This window comes from Tursiops truncatus, chromosome 6 (assembly GCF_011762595.2).
Source record: "Tursiops truncatus isolate mTurTru1 chromosome 6, mTurTru1.mat.Y, whole genome shotgun sequence".
NCBI classification, from domain to species: domain Eukaryota; kingdom Metazoa; phylum Chordata; class Mammalia; order Artiodactyla; family Delphinidae; genus Tursiops; species Tursiops truncatus.
In genome coordinates this window covers 92207019-92230543 of record NC_047039.1, presented here as the reverse complement: position 1 = coordinate 92230543, position 23525 = coordinate 92207019, and the positions used below count along the sequence as shown (strand labels likewise).

The following is a 23525-nucleotide window of genomic DNA, read 5'->3' as shown; positions in this document are numbered from 1 at the left end:
ATTCCAAGACCCTTGGCTACAGTTTTCCCATTTCAAATTGATCAAATGTAGCAAATTTGACAACAGACCCACTAACAGCTAACAGCCTGAGCTCAAGAAGGATAAAGACAAAAGCTGACAGAAGAACTCAAAAAGGGGACATTTAGTGAAGGGGCAAGCTGCTTACCACACCTAGTTGGTCCATGAAGACATCACTGTACTCTGTGAATCCCAATACAATACTTAGTACTGAGAGTCAAAATTCTGGGTTATATGGAAAAGTTTCAGTGGCAACAATGTACTACTCTGTTTAGGAAGATAATTCTAAAGCCCTGGGAAAAGGTGACGGCACTGAGAAACGCTCCCTAGAGGAGAGATGTGGTTACTGCACTGTAAAGTCACAGCTTTGGGGCCTGGGCTGGAAACCACCTACCTCTGAATGTTACCTTCAAGTTGTTTGACTCTTAACTCATCCTCCTCAGACTGCCGCCGCCTGGCTTCCTCCTCTTCCGCAGTTCCAGCAGGTACACCCTGCAGCAGCCATTTTTCCCGAAGCACTTTGGACTGTGGGAATGAGCGAAGAGAACAGACTAGATGACACCTTTCGGTCCACACCCTCCTCTCCCTCCGCGGTGTCTCCATCTTAGCTCCGCCCCTCATCAGCGTCCACCTGAATCGCTTCTCACTACTTGGCCCCCTACTTGCCTCTCTCGCCTAAGGCCCAGAGAGCCGCCAAAAGGATTGATTTCCACTTTTCTATTATTAAAAAATTTGAAAACATACAGAAAAACAGAGGAAACTATATGATGCATGCCTGTGTAATCTCATCTGGATTTCACACCTATAAACATTTTGCCATATTTTCCCACATATTCTTTCCACCAAAGCATTTTGAAGTAAATAACAAACATCATGACATGGCACCCATAAATATTTTAGTACGAGTCTCTAAAAAGTAAGGACATTTTTCTATGCAACTACAGTTCCATTATAACATTTCCTAAGATCACTGTAATATCCAGTCCATCTTAACGTGCTCTTTTTAAAAGATTAATCCATGTCACGCCTCTTCTTAAAAACTCATTTTTAATGACTCCCAACCATCCTCAGCAGGTGCCTCTTAGGTACTAAAATTACGCACCCCACCTGTGTCGGTGTCCCAATATAATCATGAGTAAAATGAAGCTTTCGTGTTTTGGGTCAGTGGTTAGGAGGGAGTGACTGATTAGTGCTTTGAGAAGGGAAACGAAAACAGCTCAAGAGAAAGGCATGTTGAAACTCCCTAAAATGAAGAGCAAAGCATGTAAGGCATAGGAGAGGATTTTTGATTTGGGTTACCTAGTTGGCATTTGGTGGTTACTGGATGTTTGCCAGAGGCTGGACATCATGGCTGAGCATCCCTGTGGGCAGGTCGGTGGTCATGGGAATGGACCACTGTGAGGATGCATCACCAGTTCTGCCAGAAGAAGGGCAGGCGACAAGTTCTTCCCAGCAAGGACTGGAGTAATGGCCTTGAAGCCAGTCCACATAGAGTAAGTGCTAGGTTCTCTGGCTCCCTGGCATCCCCTCTATCTGAATCTCATTTGATCTCGTTAGTTAGGGTGAGGAAGTGAAAGAAAGGGAGCTCTCATGATGACTAAGAGCCAGGTCATGCATGGCTTGGAACCAATTAAATATGATTTACGGAAGTAAGAGAAAGTGGACCATGTCTCTAACATTGTGGACACACAATTCAGACTACTGGTTTCCTTTCGATAGCTCTTACAAGCAAAAGATACACAAGTCCATAGACTCGCATTTTACATGGGATTAAGGGCTATTTATTATGAACCTATAAAATGAGTCACTAAAAATTACAAACGCTTAGTAATAGTAAATTAGAATTCATCAATGGTTCTGATCTGCCATTCTACTGAGAAGTCAGGCAACCATTCAGCAGCATGAAGCAAGATGTACAGGAGCTGGATGCACAGGAGCAAGTTCTGGTGGCTGGAATTCCTGCACTTCCGGTTGGACCTTTTGTTAGCAATGCATCGTCAGGGTGGTGTCCAGGTGGCCACAGTTTTCACTGGTGTTATTCTTCCTTTTGAATTACAAGTCGTTGGTGGAGATTTGTTTGGTCACTCTTAGAGTGCACAGAGAGGCATAATTATAGCTCTTGACCTGCAGCTTTCCGTTCATTAAAGACACCAGGTTGTTCACATGTGATTCTTAACTGTACTGCTAAAGTGACTGCAGACAGGAGCCGCCCTCTCACCCCAATGTGCTTCAACAGTTGCACAGCATTGCTAACATGTTGCCAGTAAACGTGTTATAAATAGTTTGCAAGCAGCAGAAACGAACACACCATTGTAAAGCAATTATACTCCAGTAAAGACATAAAAATAAATAAATAAATAAATTTAAAAAAAAGTTTTCAAGGACTACTCAGGAAAGTGTAAAAAAATACTTAAAAATGTACAGGGCATTGTTTAATAATATAAAATCATGTGTGAAAGCTCACGGTGCAATCTGCGTATGTTGGTGGCTCTCCTGTGGGCTGAGCTGTGTCCCCGTCCCCAAATTCATACGTTGAAGTCTTAAGCCCCACTACTGCAGAATGTGACTATTTTGGAAATAGGGCTTTTAAAGAGGAAATTAACGTTAAATGAGGTCATTGGGATGGGCTCTAATCCAATATGACTGGTGTGCTTATAAACAGAGATTAGGACACAGTCAAGCACAGAAAGATCGTGTAAAGACACCTGAGGAAGACAGCCATCAACAAGCCAAGGAGAGGGCATTAGAAGAAACTAACCCTGCTGATACCTTCATCTTGTACTTCTAGCCTCTAGAATTGTGGCAAAATACATTTCTGTTGTTTAGGACACCCAGTCTGTGGAATTTGTTATGGCAGCCCTAGCAAACTACTACGTTCTCCAAAGCTTTATTACAGAGATTCCCCCCACCCCTCACTGGAAAGTGGGAATGGGTGGGGTAAATTGGTTTCTCTTCTTAAGTGGGCTACAGAAGGAAGAAACAAACAAACAAACAAAACCCTCAGAACCACCATTCTCCACTCGAGCCACTCAAAATTCTCCAGGGAGATCACACTCGCATATGCCAAGAGACCAGGTTGAATGATGGTTAACAGTCTGGATTCTGGAGCCAGTCTGCCCTTTACTAGCTGTGTGACCTAGGACAGGCCCTTAGCCTCACTGAGCCGCAGTCTCCTCATCCGTAAAATGGACACAACAACTGTGCTCATCTCGGAAGTGTGTTATGAGGATTTAAGTGAGTTCATACATTAAAAGTGCTGGGTCTATACTTAGTACTATAGGAATGTTTATTCTTGTCGTTCGTCCTGCTCCCTTGGTCTCTCCTCTTTTCACCTGAGAAAGACCAGGTAAAATGCCACCTGAGAAGCCTTCCTCCACTTTTGCTGGCAGGATTAGTGTCTCCTATAGTGGAGAACATATTCTAGAGCATTCTTTATTTTTTAAATTTTATTTATTTATTTGGCGGCACCACACAGCTTGTGGGATCTTAGTTTCACGACCAGGGATTGAACCCGGCCCACAGCAGTGAAAACGCCAAGTCCCAACCACTGGACCACCAGGAAACTCCTAGAGCATTCTTTAGATTACCCTCAAATTACTTCTTTTTACATCTGCCCCCCCTGTAGACTCCCAGCTCCTCAATGGCTAAGGCCATTCCTTATTCAGTTTTGCATCTCACTGTCTCACCCGGCTCAGTTCCAGCCAATGAATGAGTGAATGGGTGAATTGAAAATTCTCAATTGTCTTTCACTCTGATTACTTGGGAGGAAGGGGTCACCCTTTCAGAGAGCTTCCTGTGCTAAAACGTTTGACATTAACCTAGTTCCACCCGTGGAAGGTAAAAACCTCAGGATTTTGGGAGACTGACATGCTGGCAACCTCAGACTTGGTGTGTGGACCCTTCTGGAAAGGCAGCCATGGAGAGTCCCAGTTTTCTGTGCCCCAGCAGGAGATGCTCTACAAGCCAGGGCTTCTTGAAATGCGAGGAAGTGGCTGATTTGGGGAATGTTCTGTCTGCTCTTCTTCAACCAGTGCCTCCTGCCACCAAGGGAAGGGTTGAATTACCCGACCCCACCCCATCTTCTGGCTGATTTAGCCCCAGCCATTGGTCAGCACCTCTGACAAAAGCAGCCTGGTGACCATGAACACCAAAAGCATATGTGCCCCCAGATCTGTCTCTTCGCTGGCTACAGCAGTGACATCACCAGAACATCCGCAACAGCTGGAGCTAGGAAGAGAGGATCTAACAGAACAAGACAGTGGGCCTGGTCTCAGGGAAGGTGTTTCACAAAGGTGTTTTGACATTACAAAAACAAAAAAGCTTAGTTGAGTTTTCACTTGGCCCCAAAGTAATTGCTGTCAGGGAAAACCACCAATTCAAATCCATTTGCCTCCAGAGACTTCCTTAACCTACTCCAGATCCCCTCGTCTTGTACCCTAGAGCTGACTGTGTTAGGGCCTCGGATGTAAGGCACCTGTGCGTACTGATCACGCACGTCCGCCAAAAGCACCACCTTTCCTGTATCGCTCTGGCTCTCATTGGCCTCCTGAGTGTTTCAGAATTTAGTGACGAGCTCAGCAGAAGTGAAAACTAAAACCAAAAAGTTTTCTTTTCTTATGCCCTCATTGTCCAAGTAACAAACATCAAAAAAAAAAAAAAGTCTATCAAAGCGTGCAGGTACTACGAACTGTCAAAACTTCGCATTTGTCAAGTGGAGGCAACTGTGAAGAGTCAAGACAAAGAAGCAGCAGACGGGGAGCTGCCAGTTGACACACGGAGTCTTGACAGGGCTCCTGGAAGGCTGATGGAGAGACCTCCTGAAGTAAATCTGGTTCTTGCTCTGTGGGCCGGTCCAGCCTCGGAAAACAAAATTAGAACAGAGCCTCTCAAACTTACAGTCTGTATGAGGATTCCCAGGAGGGCCTGCTATAACACAGATTCCAGGGCCCTGTCCCCAGAGATGTTGACTCTGTGAATTGGGGATAGGGCCTGGGAGTCTGAATTTTAACAAGCTCCCAGGTGATGCTGTCACTGATGTCGCCAGACCGAGGACCACAGTCTGAGTAGCACTGCATAAGGACTACCCAAATGGCTGAGGAATGCAATAAGCTTTCCTGCTGGCTAGCCAAAACGCACTACTCATCCTCTTGCAAACCTGTCTCTCCTCTTGCATTCCCCATCTCAGGAACAGCAGGGTCCCCATCCATCCCCTACATGCCAGGCACTCTGCCAGGTCTGAAGACACCTCTCAGGAAGACAGGCAAGTCCCCACTCTCACCAAGTCTTCATTCCAATAAACATGGATGCAAGATCATTTCAGACTATGATACACGCATGGCAGGAGGCAGGCAGGATGATGTGACAAACAGGGACCGAGGGAGGACACTTTAGGTGGGAAAGATCTCTCTGAGTACTTAAACGTTTGAGCTGAGATCTGAGATGCCAGGAAGGGCATTCAAGGTGGAGGGATGACAAATGTCATAGCTGGGAAGTGGGACAGAGCTTGGTGACCTTCAAGATTGTCTAATCAAACCTTTTTAATCTACAGATAAGGTAACTAAGCTAAAGCAACTTTTCAAGGTGATCCAGCTAAGCAGTGAGGAGTGTCCGGTGTGAGTGGGGGACAGTGGAAAGTGGGAGATGAATCAGTAAGTTTCGAAATCATTTTCTGTTCATTTGTCATTTTTATAAAGTCATTATCTAGCAATCTTTTTTTTTGCGGTACGCGGGCCTCTCACTGTTGTGGCCTCTCCCGTTGAGGAGCACAGGCTGCGGACGCGCAGGCCCAGCGGCCATGGCTCACGGGCCCAGCCGCTCCGCAGCATGTGGGATCTTCCCGGACCGGGGCACAAACCCGTGTCCCCTGCATCGGCAGGCGGACTCTCAGCCACTGCGCCACCAGGCAAGCCCTCTAGCAATCCTTTTTACCTTATAGATCTGGCTTTGGTGTAAAAATCAGCCAAGACTTTCTCATTCTAAGACTTTTATCTGTGATTTCTTCTTATATTGTTGTGATTTTACTTTTTACTCCACATCATTCATCCGCCTGTAATCGGGCTAAAGCTGACATTGGCTGCGTTAGTGGGTGATGTTGGGAATCTGGCTAAACTCCATCTCCTAATAAAAAATGGCTTAAACGTAGGGTGGCACAATGGTTGTGATGTGTTCTCATGCACTTGTGTCCCCTTCTCTATTCTCCTTCCCCTCCCCCTGATCACATCCCTTCCCCCGCATTGACTCCCAATAAGATCTTTGGTTTTGTTACATGATTCAGGCCACACAAAAGCCGATCCAAGACTTCCGATAGAAGAAACCAAGTTTTAATTTCCACTCAAGCTCTGTTTACGGGGTCTCGGGGAGATGTGATGGGGAGAAGGATGAGATGTGTACCCTGCCTGCCTGGTCAGTATTTTCAAATTTGAACTTGGCCTTTTGCACAGACTAACAACCAAGGAAAGTCTAAAATTAGTTTGAATGGTTCACAATAGTGAGAAACACTGTAATGTCTTTGCAAGCAAGGCTCCTGATACCTTCGGGCTATTCAGCAAATGACCTTGGTGCGTTGACAATAAATATCTCGCAGGGTCACAATTCATTCTTTGATTTTTTTTTTTCCATTCAGTCTTCTGGAGAGGAAGGGCTGTGGTTTTTAAAATATAATGACAATTTTCATGGCTTGGATTAGAAAAAAACTCTAGTCAGGGTTCCTGCTCATGAATAAATAATTCAAAGACAGCTTATGTATTGAAGATGTGGTTATTAGCAATTGGATTCTGACCATGCTGACTATGTTATACAAACCTTTATAAATGTGACAGTCCCAAAGGGATGCATGTGGCAGTATGTACTGAGTGCCTTTTCTTGCTGGGACCTTGAAATGACCAATGAAAGAGACAGATCTCTGGCAATTCAACCAAGGGGCAAAAGGGAATATTAAATTCAGTCTGTCTGGTATAATCCAATAGTTGATTTATTGTTTTAAACTCACATGATCACAAGTCACATAATAAAAACAATAAAAATAAGTAATTGTTTCCATGGAATTAAAAGCCAAGACAATTTTTCAGAAGAAGAAAAATGATGGCTCTTGCTTTATGAAATATTATAATATATTAAAAGGCTAGAGGGATTAAAGAGAATGGAGTTGGCCCAGGAATGGCAGATTAATGGAATAAAAAGAACCCACAAACAGCAGACTCGAGTATAAGTGAGAAATATGTATATAATAAAGAAGACATTTAAATCAGTGGGGAAAAGGATGAATTAATCAACAAATCATGTTGAAGCAACTGTCTCACCATCAGTGAAAAGTAAAGTTATTCCTATCTTATTCCTTACAGGAAAATAAATTCTAGATTTTAATCCTAAAACTACTGAAATATAAGAAACATCATAGGTAAGTGTTTGAGATGAAGGTGTTCTTTCCAAGGACGACATCAAGGTCAGAAATTATAAAGTAAATGAATGTTAGATGTGATTTCATAAAAATTATAAAATTTTGTATGAGAATTTAAAAGAACCCATATACAAAAATCAAAAAAGAGATAAAGGCTAATGCATTTTGGAGACTAATGTTAATATGATGATTTCATTTTACTCACAGGCTGATGAGGCCTGTGGTAAGGGTTCCGTATCTTATTCCATAAAAATATATTGGGTTCTATCTGGGTGCTGAGCAGACAACTGATATGTTTTTCTTTATATTTTGCTGTACCTTTGAATTTCACTCTTGCAATGATCATACATTCCTTCCTTTTATTATCAGCAAAAGTAATACAGCTATTAAAATTGCCTACTGGTCCCATATGTGAGCATTTCTTGGAAATTCTCGCATCACAAATGTCAGATACTCAACACAGCTAAGGATCTTATAAAAAGAAATCTGAGTTTAATTTGGCTAGGACGTCAAAGTACCTGGAGGTTTCCTAATCACTGGGGTGTAGCAGCTAATATTTCAACATTTTCTTCAACGCCTTATAGAATTTGCTTATCATTCATATAAAAAGTAATGATATTCCATTTTGTGGAGTCACTATATAGCCCTAACTATTGCAATTAGGAAATATATTAGTCAAATATACAAGTATCAAGATGATTGCATTGCAAAATTTATTTGTTTTGACAGAGACCAGTCAATCTGTCTAAATAATTCATATCTCATTGCATGAGAATACGCATTCAAAGACTATTTGATAATGAGAATTATATCTTAATAAACATGAAATCAAATTCTAATGCTTTTCCATTTAACTTTGCACTGAGAATAATTTTTCTTAGAGCACATCTGGAATTTTGAAAAATGTTAAAATAAATAGCAATTCCTGACATATTTCTTAATATTTTCTACTTCAAGGAACTACGAATCATCACTGTGGCACATCTCCACATGGTCCAAACTTTCCAGAGCCCACAAGAATATACTTAGAGTAAAAGAGGCAGTGATGATAGTAATTGACATCTTTCTAGACTAATTATGTCATTTGGAGAAAGCATGGCTATGGTGACAGTGCTGGGGTTCAATCGGGCTCCCCCACTCAGAGTCTCCCTGTTCTTGGGCAGATTACTTGTTCTCACCAGTTTGTTTCCTCACCTGTAGGATGGGGAGAGTAGTATCTACTATGTGGTCAGTATTGAGGGGATGTATCTAAAGGCACATATTGGGCACTGAAAGAAAATGATGACTACTATTGAGAATGGACACGGGGATGACATGGCTGCTATGCTGCCATCAGGAAGCTGGCTGAGTCTCTACCAAGAGCTCACGGGGGAACTATAACCTCAATGAATTTACTACCATCCGGGGGTGAGGCTGCTAAGCTCCAAACAGTGATCACAGGGAAGATGACTCACATTATTTAAGGTCAGTCAACAGTTAACTGATTGAAGGTAGAACATATTCATTTCTCGTGCCTGAAGTGATCATCTCTCTCAATCAGGCACCACCCTCCTTATTATTGAAATAACTCTATTTTGGGGAGGATGGACTCAGAACAAAGAGAGGCAGACTCATGAGGGAAGTGTCACCTGCATCACGGTGAGGCCAGTCACTGTCCTCACCTTACCGCAGACGCCACTTCACCAGAGCAGAGACACTCGGGGCCTCCCAGAGCTGGGGTCTCTCTCCAGGGTAGCACCCAATAAACCGCCTTTGCAACCTCTGAGCTTCCCTTTTTCGTTGTTCAAGGCTAGTGGTCCACCCTTACTACAGAGGTCTTCCCTAGCAAGAGAAATTATAATGCACTGGTCTCCACTTATTAAATTTCCATCATTTCCAATCCTTTCTCCCCAGGTATAGCAAGGTAACCTTGGTGAAAGTCCTGGGTGTTCCCCTAAATAATCAATCTCATCAACTGTGTGAGAATTTCAGCAGGATAACCAAAGAGAACTATCTTATTCCCTTGTTTCTAAGTCTTTGAAGGAATCTCACTGCTTCCTCATGCAATACTAAGTCATCTGTACTGTTGTTTCTGTTGATTGGATGGATGGATGGATGGATGGAAAATGGACAGATGGAATATGAAAAGAATATTGTAACACTGGACTGGATCAGCAATGAATGAATCCTCGGTATCTTATCTGACACCCAGAAAGATAAAAGGTAGGACAAAAGAAACTTGATCTTCTGACATACATTTATTGCCAGACTTTTGATTCAAGGAATGCAGAAGCAAAGAACCGCATTGAGCTGAAAGAGGAGAGAGTCTGTCTAGTCAAAAACAGCCTCTCATTCTTTCACTCTTCTTGTTCAAAAGTTCACCTTTTAAGCAAGAATATGATGAGGTTTAATACATTTTGGTCTCTAATAAGGAGTGAGTTGACTATACTCTGAGCCAGAGATCCAGCTCTGTCCAGATTGACCTTGAACAATTCACTCGGTTCTATTAAGTGTGTTTAAGCCCCCCCTCTCTGTAAGAAGAGGATGCTAACTTTAGCCCTCAATCCTCCCTCAGGAATGTGGTAAGGAAAGAGTAGTGGCATACAGGGTAGATGCAAGCTTCCTACAAAGAAAGGTCCATAAATGGATTTACACGATGAGCAGAAAGAAACAGGCAATATTCTCGGTATCGTGCTGCCACTCTTCCTTTAAAACACCCTTCTCTAGTTCAAGCTAATGGTGAACTGATAAATATGTGAAGCAGATTTAGGTCATGCTGCTATTTTTTTTTTTATTTTAATAGATCTTTATTAGAGTATAATTGCTTCACAGTACTGTGTTAATTTCTGTTGCACAACAAAGCGAATCAGCCCTATGCATACACATGTCCCTACATCCCCTCATGCTGCTATTTAAAATCAGGAACTCGCCTGCTGATAATTTTATTCTGAGGATTCATTCAGCACAACCCCGTCTTCTAGAAAAGAATGGGAAACGCAACCATGAAGGTTCATCTTGTTAAAAAATAATCCACACCTAGCATCACCTGGAGAGTCAGCCCCACCTTCCCAACTAGCCCTCTGAGTGATGCAATTTCTGTACATGTAATGTTACGGCAACTTGGTGTGAGCACGAGAGGGTTTTTCTAAAAAAGCCCAGGAGCGGTGGAAAGCAAGCAGCGACTCCCAGCTGGCCACTGGTCACACTATTCTCTGAGCCTGCAGAAAGCAACATTCTGCAACCAGTGGAGTCCTTGTGACAGTAACAGAGCTTTCTCCTGGGTTGTCATCAATTATGATGCTTAAGTGTATTATGTTTTAAAGAAAAATAAATAAATAAGCATCTCTCTCTCTCTCTCTCTCTCTCATGGTGCAATGGAAACCAATCAAGTCAAATCATTTCAATACTGTCTTTGACAGTCTTCTAACAGGATACTTTCAAAATCGTTAAAGTAGAAAGAAAACATGTGAATAACCTGAAGTGCCCAGCACTGCTCATTTATCAGACCATATACTGCTCTTATCTCCCTTTTCTCCAGATCAAGAAAGAAAAGATTAATATTTTTAATTTAGTAAAGAGCATGTTAAATGTATCTTTGGGAACCTCTGTATACACACACACACACACACACACACACACACACAGCATCTATGTTTTGGAGACACAGCCCTGGAACACTGCCTCACCCACCATGTGGAAATTCTCCAATTTCTATATATAACCACCGCAGTTCACAGGCACACACACCCCAACCCATCCACAGGCACCTATCAGCTCATCATGCTTGCAGAAATTGTAATGCTGTAACAATGCCCTGAATTTGAGAAATTCACAAGCCCAGAGATGGTTTCCTGACAATGAAAAAGGGCTGGTGCAGCCCGCGGCGGCACCTTCACACCAGGGCAGGCTCTGCCCAGCTCTCTGGCGTGTGATCTGCATGTCTAATAATGGAACAGGTTTGTGGGATCAGCCGCTTACCTTGGAATGCTGCAGCAGAAGTATCTGCTCGTCCAGCTCTTGGCGCTTGCCTTCTATTTCCGTCTGCCTCTTTCTTTTTTCCTTGAAAATAAAAAGAGAGAGAGAGAGGCTGTAAGAGTGGGTGGGTGTTGGCTCCAGGAATTTGAAGGTAGGAAGTAGCAGCAGCTGTACACATCTGTAGAGACCCTTCCAGAGATGCTGGGCACACACACTGTTGTCACCTGCCCCTTCGTGTCTGGGTGTGTTGTAAGCAGCAGCCTTCTCTTAACATGTCTGCTGTGGGCTCGGTGAGTGGGAGAGATTCTCTTCACTCAGCCAAGCTGCAACAATTTAATCCAGAAGAAAAGGCAGCTTCTACACACACACACACACACACACACACACACATACACGCACGCACACACGCACGCACACACACACAGAGTCATGTTCTGTGCAGTGTTAATTCAGAGACAAAGAATAAAAATGTCTCAATTGTGAAGACAGAGGTTGTTTCCAACTGCAAAGATGATAGAATAAACAGTGGGAAATTCTGGGGTTAGATTCCTGTTATCAAAATACTACATATAAATAATGCAATGCAATTTCAAATTTTATAGGACAAATCATCCAGTTGGACCTACCAAACAATGCAAATTAGATGGGTGATTTTTGTTTAAGTTCATCTTGGAGGGAGCACTTCATGTTGGGAGGGCTTGCTGAGGTTATGGTAAATGTGAAGTCTAGACTTGGTCTGCCTGGGTCCACCTCCCAGCTTTTCTATTTGCTACTTGTGTGACCTCTGACGAATCCTTTTACCTCCCTGGGTCTAAGTCTTCTCTCGCATAAAGAGGAGGTAAGAATTGTACCTAAACCATATGGCTGGGGCATGGATTAAATGAGATGATATATGTAAAGGACCTAGAACAATGACCTGGCACACAGTAAATGCTCAATAAATATTATTTGCCATTACACTTACTGTCACATGTTTACTTCTAGGCAATGCCTAGAAACTGGTTTTAAAGGGATGTATTTCCCTTGTATTCAGAGCATAACTGTTCCATTGGAGTGTATGCTTATTATTTTTCTTCTCTATACATCTCCAATATAGACAATAAACATCACATAAAAGTGACTAATTGAAGAATAGAAAGGATTGCCCTTATGATAGCTTACTTGTTCAATGTTTTGTTTCCAAAGTGCATAAGGGGGTGGTTTTTTGAGACATTTACTGCAATGGATTATTTCCCTTTACTCACATATGCAGGGAAACTTGTTGGACAAGACATAATGGCATTTTACACTACAACAGCCAAATCCTGGAGAAGACAATAATGTAAAAGCCTGGTTGTTCTGCTCTGTGTTAAGGGAAGCTTTTATTTTATGTAGTTGCTATGTTTCTGGGGATGTGCTTGTACCACTGCTATACAAATCAACATAGTAATAATTTACGTTATAACCAAGTTTTTCTGTGTAATGCACAGACTTTTAAGAAATAGTAGCTTATAATCTCAAGCCACTGGGACATAATATCTAAGTCAGGGACATAACCTCTCTGGCAAAGTGAGGCCTGAGGACATTTTAGGAACTTACTATTTACCAAAGAACTCCAATCCACGGGGCATCACTGATGCTGCTAATCCCAGAGGATGTCCAAGAACACACAATATATGGCAGCAGATGGGAAAAGTGAGGACCACTGAGGAGAGCCCACCTATCCAGCAACTCAAAGGAATGTAAGTAAGTGCAGCCACTATGGAAAACAGTCTGGAGGTTCCTCAGAAAACTAAAAATAGAATTATCATATGAATCCTATTCCTGGGCACATACCCAGACAAAACTATAATTCAAAAAGATATACACACCCCTAAGTTCATAGCCGCACTATTCACAATAGCCAAAACGTGGAAACAACCTAAATGTCCATCAACAGATGAATGGATAAAGAAGATATGGTACATATATACGATGGAATACTACTCAGCCGTAAAAAAGAATGAAATGATGCCATTTGCAGCAACATGGGTAGACCCTAGAGATTATCATACTAAGTGAAGTAAGTCAGAAAGAGAAAGACAAACACCATATGATATCACATATATGTAGAATCTAAAATATGGCACAAGTGAACTTATCTGCAAAACAGAAACAGACTCACAGACATAGAGAACAGACTTGTGGTTGCCAAGGGGGAGGGAGGTGGGGGAGGGAAGTATTGGGAGTTTGGGATTAGCAGATGCAAACTATTATATATAGAATGGATAAACAACAAGGTCCTACTGTATGGCACAGAGAACTATATTCAATATCCCATGATAAACCATGATGGAAAAGAATATTAAAAAAATGAATGTCTATATGCATATAATTGAATCACTCTGCTGTATAGCAGAGATTGTAACAACATTGTAAATCAACTATACTTCAATAAAAAAATAAATAAAAATTTTAAAAGGTACCAAGGACAAAGCAAGGACCTCCAGAACCAGCCACTATCTCTTTATTCTAGAATTTCTCAACAGTAGGTTTACTGGACTTTATCTTTCATTCCCACAGTCTATCAAGGTACGGAGTTGTCCTATATTTAAATCCAGAATCAAGACATAGTATGTCGGGGACTTCCTTGGTGGCACAGCGGTTAAGAATCTGCCTGCCAATGCAGGGGACACGAGTTTGAGCCCTGGTCCAGGAAGATCCCACATGCCGAGAAGCAACTAAGCCCATGTGCCACAACTACTGAGCCTGTGCCCTAGAGCCCAGGAGCCACAACTACTGGGCCTGCGTGCCACAACTACGGAAGCCTGCACGCCTAGAGCCCATGCTCTGCAACAAGAGAAGCCACTGCAATGAGAAGCCCACACACCACAATGAAGAGTAGCCCCCACTCGCTGCAACTAGAGAAAGCTCGCGTGCGGCAATGAAGACCCAACGCGGCAATTAATTAATTTTTTAAAAAAGAATCAAAGAAAAACATAGTATATCACGGGTACAAGATGCTGATGACTCAATAATTCCATCCATGTTAATTGAGTGCTGTGTGTGCTATAGATTGAATGTTTGTGTTCTCTCCAAAATTCGTATTTTGAAACTTAATCCCCAAGGTGATAATGGTATTAGGAGGTGGGACTTTTGGGAGGTGATTAGGTCATGAGGGTGGAGCTCATGGATGAAATCAGTGCTCTCATAAAGAGACCCCAGAGAGCTCTTTCACCCCTTCCACAGTGTGAGGACACAACAGCAAGACAGCTGCCTGTGAACCAGATGCAGGCCCCCACTAGACACCAAATCGGTGGGTGCCTTGATCTTAGACTTCTAAGACTTCTTAGAACTGTGAGAAAAAAATTTCGGTTGTTTATAAGCCACCCAGTCTATGGTATTTCATTAGAGAAGACTGAATGTACAAAGACAATGTTCTAATTACAGATCTGGTCATTTGCAAATCCTTCCTAGGCTTTCCCACCTCTGAGCCTTTGTTCATATAAAGTTCTCACTCTGCACACTGCCCTCCATCATATTGGTGAACCATGCTTTGAACAGAAGAAATATCACCAGATGGTACAAGCAGGGAATCTTTATATGAGTAGACTCATTGGTGGTCACTGTGAACAGATATGATCATGAAAGATGCAGGTTTTAAGTTAGTTCTTTAAGGAACTAACTAAGGTAGGAATTAGGTCAATACAGATTAATGGGCAGCACATTCCAAGGAATGTGTGAGTAAGGGCAGAAATACACTGCATAAAACTCAGGTGCAGGGCTTGCCTTTAGGAATAGAGATCGATGATTCAAAAGACTGGCCAGGACTAGACCTCTGAGGGCCTTGGATGCCAGGCTAAGAAGCTTGGATTTTATTACACGGACAATGTAACCTCATTGTAGGGTGCTAAGCAAGAGAGTAATACGGTGAAATGGCATTTTAGGGACATTATCTGGCACTGGTATATAGGATGGATTAATAGGAATTGGGGTACATTTCCTGTAAATGGCCAGATAGTAAACATTCTAGGTTTTGTGGGACATACAGTCTCTGTTCCAACTACTCAATGCTGCCATTGCAGTACAAAAACAGCTGTAGACAATCTATAAATAAATGAGCGTGTCTGTGTTCTAATGAGCCTTCATTGACAAACACAGGTGGGGGCCAGATTTAGCCCATCTTCATAGTTTGCTGACCTCTGGATGAAAAGATCATTACATGTCTTAGAAAGAAGTCCTACACTGTTCGTGGGAATGTAAATTGGTACAGCCACTATGGAAAACAGTCTGGAGGTTTCTCAAAAAACTAAAAATAGAATCACCATATGATCCAGCAATCCCACTCCTGGGCATGTATCCAGACAAAACTATAATTTGAAAAGATACATGCACCCCAGTGTTCACAGCACCACTACTTACAATAGCCAAGACATGGAAACAATCTAAATGTCTACTGACAGATGAATGGATAAAGAAGATGTGCTGTGTCTGTATATATACAATGGAATATATATATATATACATACATATACACAATAGAATACTACTCAGCCATAAAAAAGAATAAAATAATGCCATTTGCAGGAACATGGATGGATCTAGAGATTATTGTACTAAGTGGTCAGAAAGACAAATATGATATGATATCACTTATGTGTGGAATCTAAAATATGACACAAATGCACTTATTTACCAAGCAGAAACAGATGCACAGACATAGAGCAAAGACTTGTGGTTGCCGGGGGGAGGGGTAATGGGGGAGGGATGCATTGCCACGATGGGGGGGTGGGGGAGTTCGGGGTTAGCAGATGCAAACTATTCTACATAGAATGGCTAGACAACAAGGTCCTACTGTATAGCACAGGGAAATATACTCAATATCCTGTGATAAACCATCATGGAAAAGAATATGAAAAAGAATATATATATATATATATATATCTATCTGAATCACTTTGCTGTACACCAGAAATTAACATTACATTGTAAATCAACTATACCTCAGTAAAAAATACATTTTAAAAATGTCTTAGGAGGATGCAACATACACCTGGGGTATGGTGGGGATGGATGAACTAACAAGCCCATCCTAGCTCAGAGCTGTTCCACTCAGATTGGGAAGAAAAGGACAAATACAAATAGAGTTGATGAGGCTCAGGTCTAATAAGATCTAGAAGGTGGGGCAATATGGTATCTTGGCTCTGAGCCACACAGAGAGTGCTGGTGCAGGAACGGGCAACAGGGGGAAAGTGGTGCTTTCCCACTTATTCTGTATTCACATCTTCCCTGAGGAAACTTCATATTGGGTTGAAGGTAGAAATCAAAGAGTTGTTAACATATGCAACCAGGGGCTTCCCTGGTGGCGCAGTGGTTGAGAGTCCGCCTGCCGATGCAGGGGACGCGGGTTCGTGCCCCGGTCCGGGAGGATCCCGCGTGCCGCGGAGCGGCTGGGCCGGTGGGCCGTGGCCGCTGAGCCTGCGCGTCCGGAGCCTGTGCTCCGCAACGGGAGAGGCCACAGCGGTGAGAGGCCCGCGTACCGCAAAAACAAAAACAAAAACATATGCAACCAGGCATCAGTATCAGCATGTTCTCATCTGTGTTCTATCTGATGAAGACTCTGGGCTTAGCCCTGCCACAAGGCTAAGGCTATGGCTATCGTGGGATCCTTTATGTCCCCTTCCACAGTGATGCAGTTAGGTCTTGAAATCACTCCTGACTGGACAAGAGGTAAGATGTGCAATCAGCCTGTGTACAGAGTTAGATATGAGCCATAGTACAGCAAGTTCGAGGGGGCCACCATTGGCTTCCTGATGCTTGCTTGCTTGGTCCAGGCCTCACCTGGCGAGCTTGCTGCTTCCCAGACTTCTCCTTCCCTTAATCAAGGCAAAACCACTAGCTCTTGGGTTCTCTTCTCACTCCTTCTCAAATGTCTAAATGTAGACATTCAGCCCACATGATTTTCTTTACTCTCATCAACTATACAACCTATACAATATCAGTATAGATAACTAGCGGATCTATATTTTCAGCCTAGATCTCTCCTTTGAGCTCCAGGTTCCCCTATCCAACTGCCAAATGTTCATGTCCAGTGCCTCAAACCTAACCCTTGAGTCATCCTCTCGGCCATCCCTCCTCCCCTACTCTCACACCTGTTCCTTCTGTATTCCTCATCTCAGAAAATGACATGACCTAAGTTGGAAATCTGATTTATTCTAGACACTCCACTGTCTTAAAAGACCAAGTCCTGATGATACTGCTCGTCATTTCCCACGCCTTCTACGTCCCCACTAGAACCTTTATTACAACCTTAACATTCCCTCCTTTATCTTCCCACCCCCCCACGTAGACTACTCTACATGAGTATCTTTCTCATGCTATAGCGCTGAACTGTTCATACTCTCTTTCCACCTGGATTACTGCAGTGGTTTCCTCACTATCCTTCCTGCCTCTGAGGCTTGGCTCTGAGTAAGTCACCCTCTGCTTTAGTGATATCCTAAAATGGAAATCTGACTGCTTCCATCCCTGGCCTAAAATCCCAGAAATGTCTCTCATCGCCTACAGTGCAAATAGTTAAGTTCCTTCCCATGGCCAAGAGGGCCCTCCGTATCTCACAGTTTCATCTCAAGCCATGACCCCCCTAATCATATGCTCCAACCTCAACACATGATCTGAAGTGTCCTGATCTCAGGTGGGTTCATGCCGTCCTGGTTTTGCTCTTACTGCTTCCTCTAACAATAATGGATTTCCCTCACTCCTTCATCTAATGAAAACCTTTTTCTCTTTGACAACACAGCTTAAATATCCATAAAGCTTGAGCAACCACCTGCCCAGTCTTTCTTCCATCAGAGGACCCACATACCCTCACTATAAATGGTGGTGGAAATGCCAGTTATGATTAGTCACATATAGTCCAGCTCATTCCTGCCACCAGGACTTGTGTGTGATACAGGTTAGGACAATCAAACTACCTTATCTCATTGCAGTACGGACTGGTCCAAGGAGCAGCTAAAGGACCAAAGCAGAACCAAGAAGAGACATTTCTAGGAATAGACACATGAATACTGGGAGAGAAAAGCTCCCTTTTCACTAAGGTTAAGCTGGGATGATGTCTATCTGAGTGGCAATTTTCCCAAGCCACATGGAAGAAACACATCCATGCTGGAGAAAGGTTAACCCACAGAGAGAAGCAGAGCTGGAAGACAGAGAAAGGAGGATCCAAGTGAGATTGTTGGAGTCCCAGATCTAGTTATGCATGAAGCCAGAACCATCCGTGGGCTTCCTAAATTATATACACTCATAACCTCCCTTCTGCTTAAGCTAGTTTGAGTGGTGTTTCTCTCACTTGCAGCTCAAAGAGTTCTGACAAGTAGAGAGGACTTCTCTGCTCCCTCCAAAGATATTTCATCACCCCTTCCTTCTTTCTTCCCTTCATGGGCTGTGGATCTTTCTACATGAGTACCTTGAGCACTTTAGGACTTTATGCACTTAACTGTTTACACATCTTCTCCCTCTACCAAACTATGGACATCTTGAGGACAAGGATATTGGCTCATGCATCTCCAAAGTCTAGACTGTTGCATGGTAGAGACACGTAACAGACACTCAGTAAGAATCTTTGAATGAGATACTTGTTCTCCTCCCATCATGTTCCTGTCTGTCCAGATCCCTCATTCAAATGCATCATGAATCTGCACTCATGATTTCAATGGCAGTAAAATACCTCACTGAAAACACATTAGCCGTCAGTCCACAAAACCAGAAGTATCTTTCTGTTAAAGATGTCAGCCCATATGGAATAAACCTTTATGGCTTTGCACAGAAGACAAGAGTTGAGAAATCTCATTCTGGGAAAGAATCATGGAAAGCTCACTCTGGGGAGAAAGGCTGGGGGAAATAGAAATTCCAGGGAAAGCATAACGAGCTGACAGTAGCAAACTATTCAGGGGGAATGTGCCTCAAGAGACATCTGGAATGAAGTGACCTCAATCCATTAGGAAGATTTCCAGATCCTTCCACGATCTGGGAGGCCTAGCAAGCCACTTTCATCATCTTTCTGCGAATTACGTATTATCCTGGCAAGTATTTTCTGGAAGTATTGCAACACTATGAAACTGTAAACTCTTAGTGTAGATAGGAGCCACCATATAGAATGGAGGACACTGTTCGAAGGCGGCTAATAAGTATGATGGGAAGACAGGTATTAGAAGTAGTTAGGAAGCCCATGTCCACCCTGGTGCAGCTTTAGGCAGACTCCCTCTTCTCTCCAGTTTAATGCTGCTGTAGAACCAATGCCATTTATATGTCTGAGGAAACAAAAGGAAGACGGTCAGTCTGAAAACTGAGAACTTGAGTGACCAGGTATAAAACAATAAAGAGGTGCCCACTCAGCTTAGTCCAACTGCCTGTCCAGCTAACTTGAATGCTGCATTTGCTCAGCAAGACACATCCCCATTAGAGATCAGTTATCTGATCTCAATGCCATTAGATATTAAGACCCTCTCTCCTGGCTCTGACTTCAAGGTCACCCATTATGATTTTGATTATATTCAGGCTTTGAAAGTAGTTACCTAAATGGAGAGATAACACTCGTTAAGCTCCCTGCAATGTCATCCACTATAAATAAACTGGCACTTGGGTTTGTAGTTGAGTGTACTAAAAAGTTTTAAGTTCATATGTAGTTTTCTGATCTTACAAAACTAAGTAACAGAATCTAGAGTCAGTTTAAAAAGCTTGGTCAAGGGCTTCCCTGGTGGCGCAGTGGTTGAGAGTCCGCCTGCCAATGCAGGGGACACGGGTTTGTGCCCCGGTCTGGGAAGATCCCACATGCCACGGAGCGGCTGGGCCCGTCAGCCATGGCCGCTAAGCCTGCGCATCCGGAGCCTGTGCTCCGCAACGGGAGAGGCCACAACAGTGAGAGGCCCGCGTACAGCAAAAAAAAAAAAAAAAAAAAAGCTTGGTCAAAAGGACAAGTAAATTAGATTTCCTGTAATCACACTATTCTGCCTCGCCACGCACCCACCCAACTCTCAACATCACCACGTGGAGCAGAGAATTCTACAGCTATATTCATTCCTCATTGCTTAGTTTAGATCAGCATCTCCACGTAGGTAAATTCTCTTTTATTCACCTGACTACTTGGCCTTGAGCTTGCCAGCTTTTGGTAAAGGAGGGAAGTGCTTGCTTTGTATTTTTTTTTTTTGTTTGTTTGTTTTTGTTTGTTTGTTTTTTGGTGCCCCGTGTGAGGACTTTGTATTGTTTTTAACAGAAATTATAAAGTCAACAGAAAGAATTTTAAATAGGAAAAGAAGACACTGATTAGTTCAAACTTCATGACTGGTTTTTGAAAGGATAATATAACACCTAAAATCTTAAGAAACACCATATAGAGCTTGGATGTAAAACTGTTACTAATTACACCTAACAGTTAATATTGCTAGTCTGTTACTGCCAAGTCAAATGCATAACACAGGAGAGTTTCAGCTTAAAGTCTTTAGTAGATACTTTATAATCCATATGAATTATATCTTAAGGCTATTTTTATGGTCTGCCCACACTGTTGCTCTTTAAATAATTGTTTAAACATATAGCTACATTTTTGCTTTAATGGTCATAATATCAAACTGTTTGCTAGGAGTGCTTCCCTTTAGCGGTCTTCTCTGGAGATCAAGAAGGAAAGTAGTCTGATACAGCTCTCATCAGAAAGTAAGATCTGCTTCTTGGTACCATACTGATAAGCCCACTATGGTGAAAAAAATGAGCACTGTCTGTACAAGGAGAATGGTTGAGAGCTCTGAGGAAGTCCCAAATGTCAGAAATTACATAATCAGATTCACCTGCAGAAGGTAGTCTCCCTTTCACCACCCTCAACGAGTTGTGATATTCCCCTCATGAAGCCACAGGAGCACTGAACTGGGACTCAGGACACGTGCCTTCATATGGGTGCTCTGCCACTAACCCCTCAGTGACTCAGACTAGTCCCTTATTGATTCTGGGCCTTAGATTCGGCACGTAATACGAGCAAGTTGGACCAGCTTCGCTCTATGGTTCCGCCTATCTCCAGGATTCTGCAGTGCTAAGGAGAGCAACTTCATGTGCTACACAACCTACAAAATGCGAGAAAATATTTGCAGATGATGTGGCTGACAAGGGGTTAATATCCAAAATATATGAAAAGCTCATACAACTCAATATCAAAAAAACAACCCAATCAAAAAATGGGCAGAAGATTTAAATAAACATTTCTCCAAATAAGACATACAGATGGCCAACAGAAACATGAAAAGATGCTCAACATCACTAATCTTTAGAGAAATGCTAGTCAAAACCACAATGAGGTATCCCCTCACACTGGTCAGAATAGCCGTCATCAAAAATCTACAAACAATAAATGCTAGAGAGGGTGTGGAGAAAAGGGAACCCTCTTGCACTGTTGGTGGGAATGTAAATTGATACAGACACTATGGAGAACAGTATGGAGGTTCCTTAAAAAACTAAAAATAGAACTACCATATGGGCCAGCAATCCCACTACTGGGCATATACCCTGAGAAAACCATAATTCAAAAAGAGTCATGTACCACAATGGTCACTGCAGCACTATTTACAGTAGCCAGGACATGGAAGCAACCTAAGTATCCATCGACAGACGAACGGATAAAGAAGATGTGGCACATATATACAATGGAATATTAGCCATAAAAAGAAATGAAATTGAGTTATTTGTAGCGAGGTGGATGGACCTAGGGTCTGTCATACACAGTGAAGTAAGTCAGAAAGAGAAAAACAAATACCGTATGCTAACACATATATATGGAATCTAAAAAAACAGTACTGATGAAACTAGTGGCAGGGCAGGAATAAAGACGCAGACATAGACAACGAACCTGAGGACACAGTGGGGAAGGGGAAGCTGGGACGAAGTGAGGGAGTAGCACTGATATATATACACTACCAAATGTAAAATAGATAACTAGTGGGAAGTTGCTGCATAGCCCAGGGAGATCATCTCGACGCTTTTTGATGATCTAGAGGGATGGGGTAGGGAGGGTGGGAGGGAGGCTAAAGAGGGAGGGGATATGGGGATATATGTATATGTATAGCTGATTCACTTTGTTGTACAGCAGAAACTAACACAACTTTGTAAAGCAATTATACTCCAAGAAAGATATTAAAAAAAAAGAATGAAATATTGCCCTTTGCAGCAACATGGATGGATCTAGAGAATATCATACTAAGTGAAGTAAGTCAGCCAGAGAAAAACAAATACTATATGACTCAATTATATGTGGAATCTAAAAAATAATACAAGTGAATCTATACAAAACAGAAGCAGACGCACATAGAAAACAAACTTATGGTTACCAAAGGGGGAAGGTGGGGGGAGGAATAAATTAGGAATTTGGGAGTTACATATACACACTACTATATATAAAATAGATTAAAAACAAGGACCTACTGTATAGCACAAGGAACTATACTCAATATTTTGTAATAACCTATAATGGAAAAGAATCTGAAAAAGATATATATAGATAGATAGATATAGATATAGATATATCTGTATCACTTTGCCGTACACCTGAAACTAACACAATATTGTAAATCAACTATACATCTGTAAAAAATAAATTAAAAAAATGATGATAACAATAATAACAATAATAGCAACTAAGTTTACTGACTACTTGCTATGGGCCAGGCATTGTTCTAAGGATTCCCCTTCAGTTAATCCTCAGAACACTTTGAGGTAGGTACCTTTAATATTCCTGATTTTATGGATAAGAATACTCAAGTCTAGTCTAGGGTGAGTAAATTTGTTCAAGGTCATGAGCCAAGAAGTAGCCAAGTAGGGGTTGAAACTGAGACGGTCTGACTCCAGAGCACTTTATCATGGATAGAGATGTGCTCTGGCTGTTAAGATTTCTTTAGCTTTGAGTGAACTCCGTACAGGACACATGAAACATTATCTTGCCACCTTCACCTTCGAGTGCCAAAACTTCCCAGAACAAATGAGCTGTTGAAAATGTAAAACACTCTGGTGTCAAACCCCTCCACTCTTAAAACAAGAGGCCTCTTACAAAATCCAGGAGCATTTCCCAATCCCAAAGGAATAGGTCGAGGCTGGGTTGGAACCTTCATCAATGCCTGGTACACCAATATATTCGTTTACTTCAATTTCCAGGGAAGACATTTCCAGG

The 23525-nt window shown here is 42.3% G+C and overlaps 1 protein-coding gene across 17 annotated transcripts in view; it reads right to left on the bottom strand.

The window, feature by feature from the left end:
• Positions 1–23525, bottom strand: part of PALM2AKAP2 (PALM2 and AKAP2 fusion) — a 627479-nt gene that overhangs the window by 270442 nt on the left and 333512 nt on the right. For all 17 annotated transcript variants that reach the window (XM_019946401.3, XM_073806364.1, XM_073806363.1 and 14 more), the window contains 2 exons: positions 11372–11452; positions 413–543 (listed from right to left, as the gene is read on the bottom strand). In XM_019946401.3, coding sequence (XP_019801960.1) covers positions 413–543; positions 11372–11452 — 212 coding nt within the window. The remainder of the gene's footprint in view (positions 1–412; positions 544–11371; positions 11453–23525) is intronic.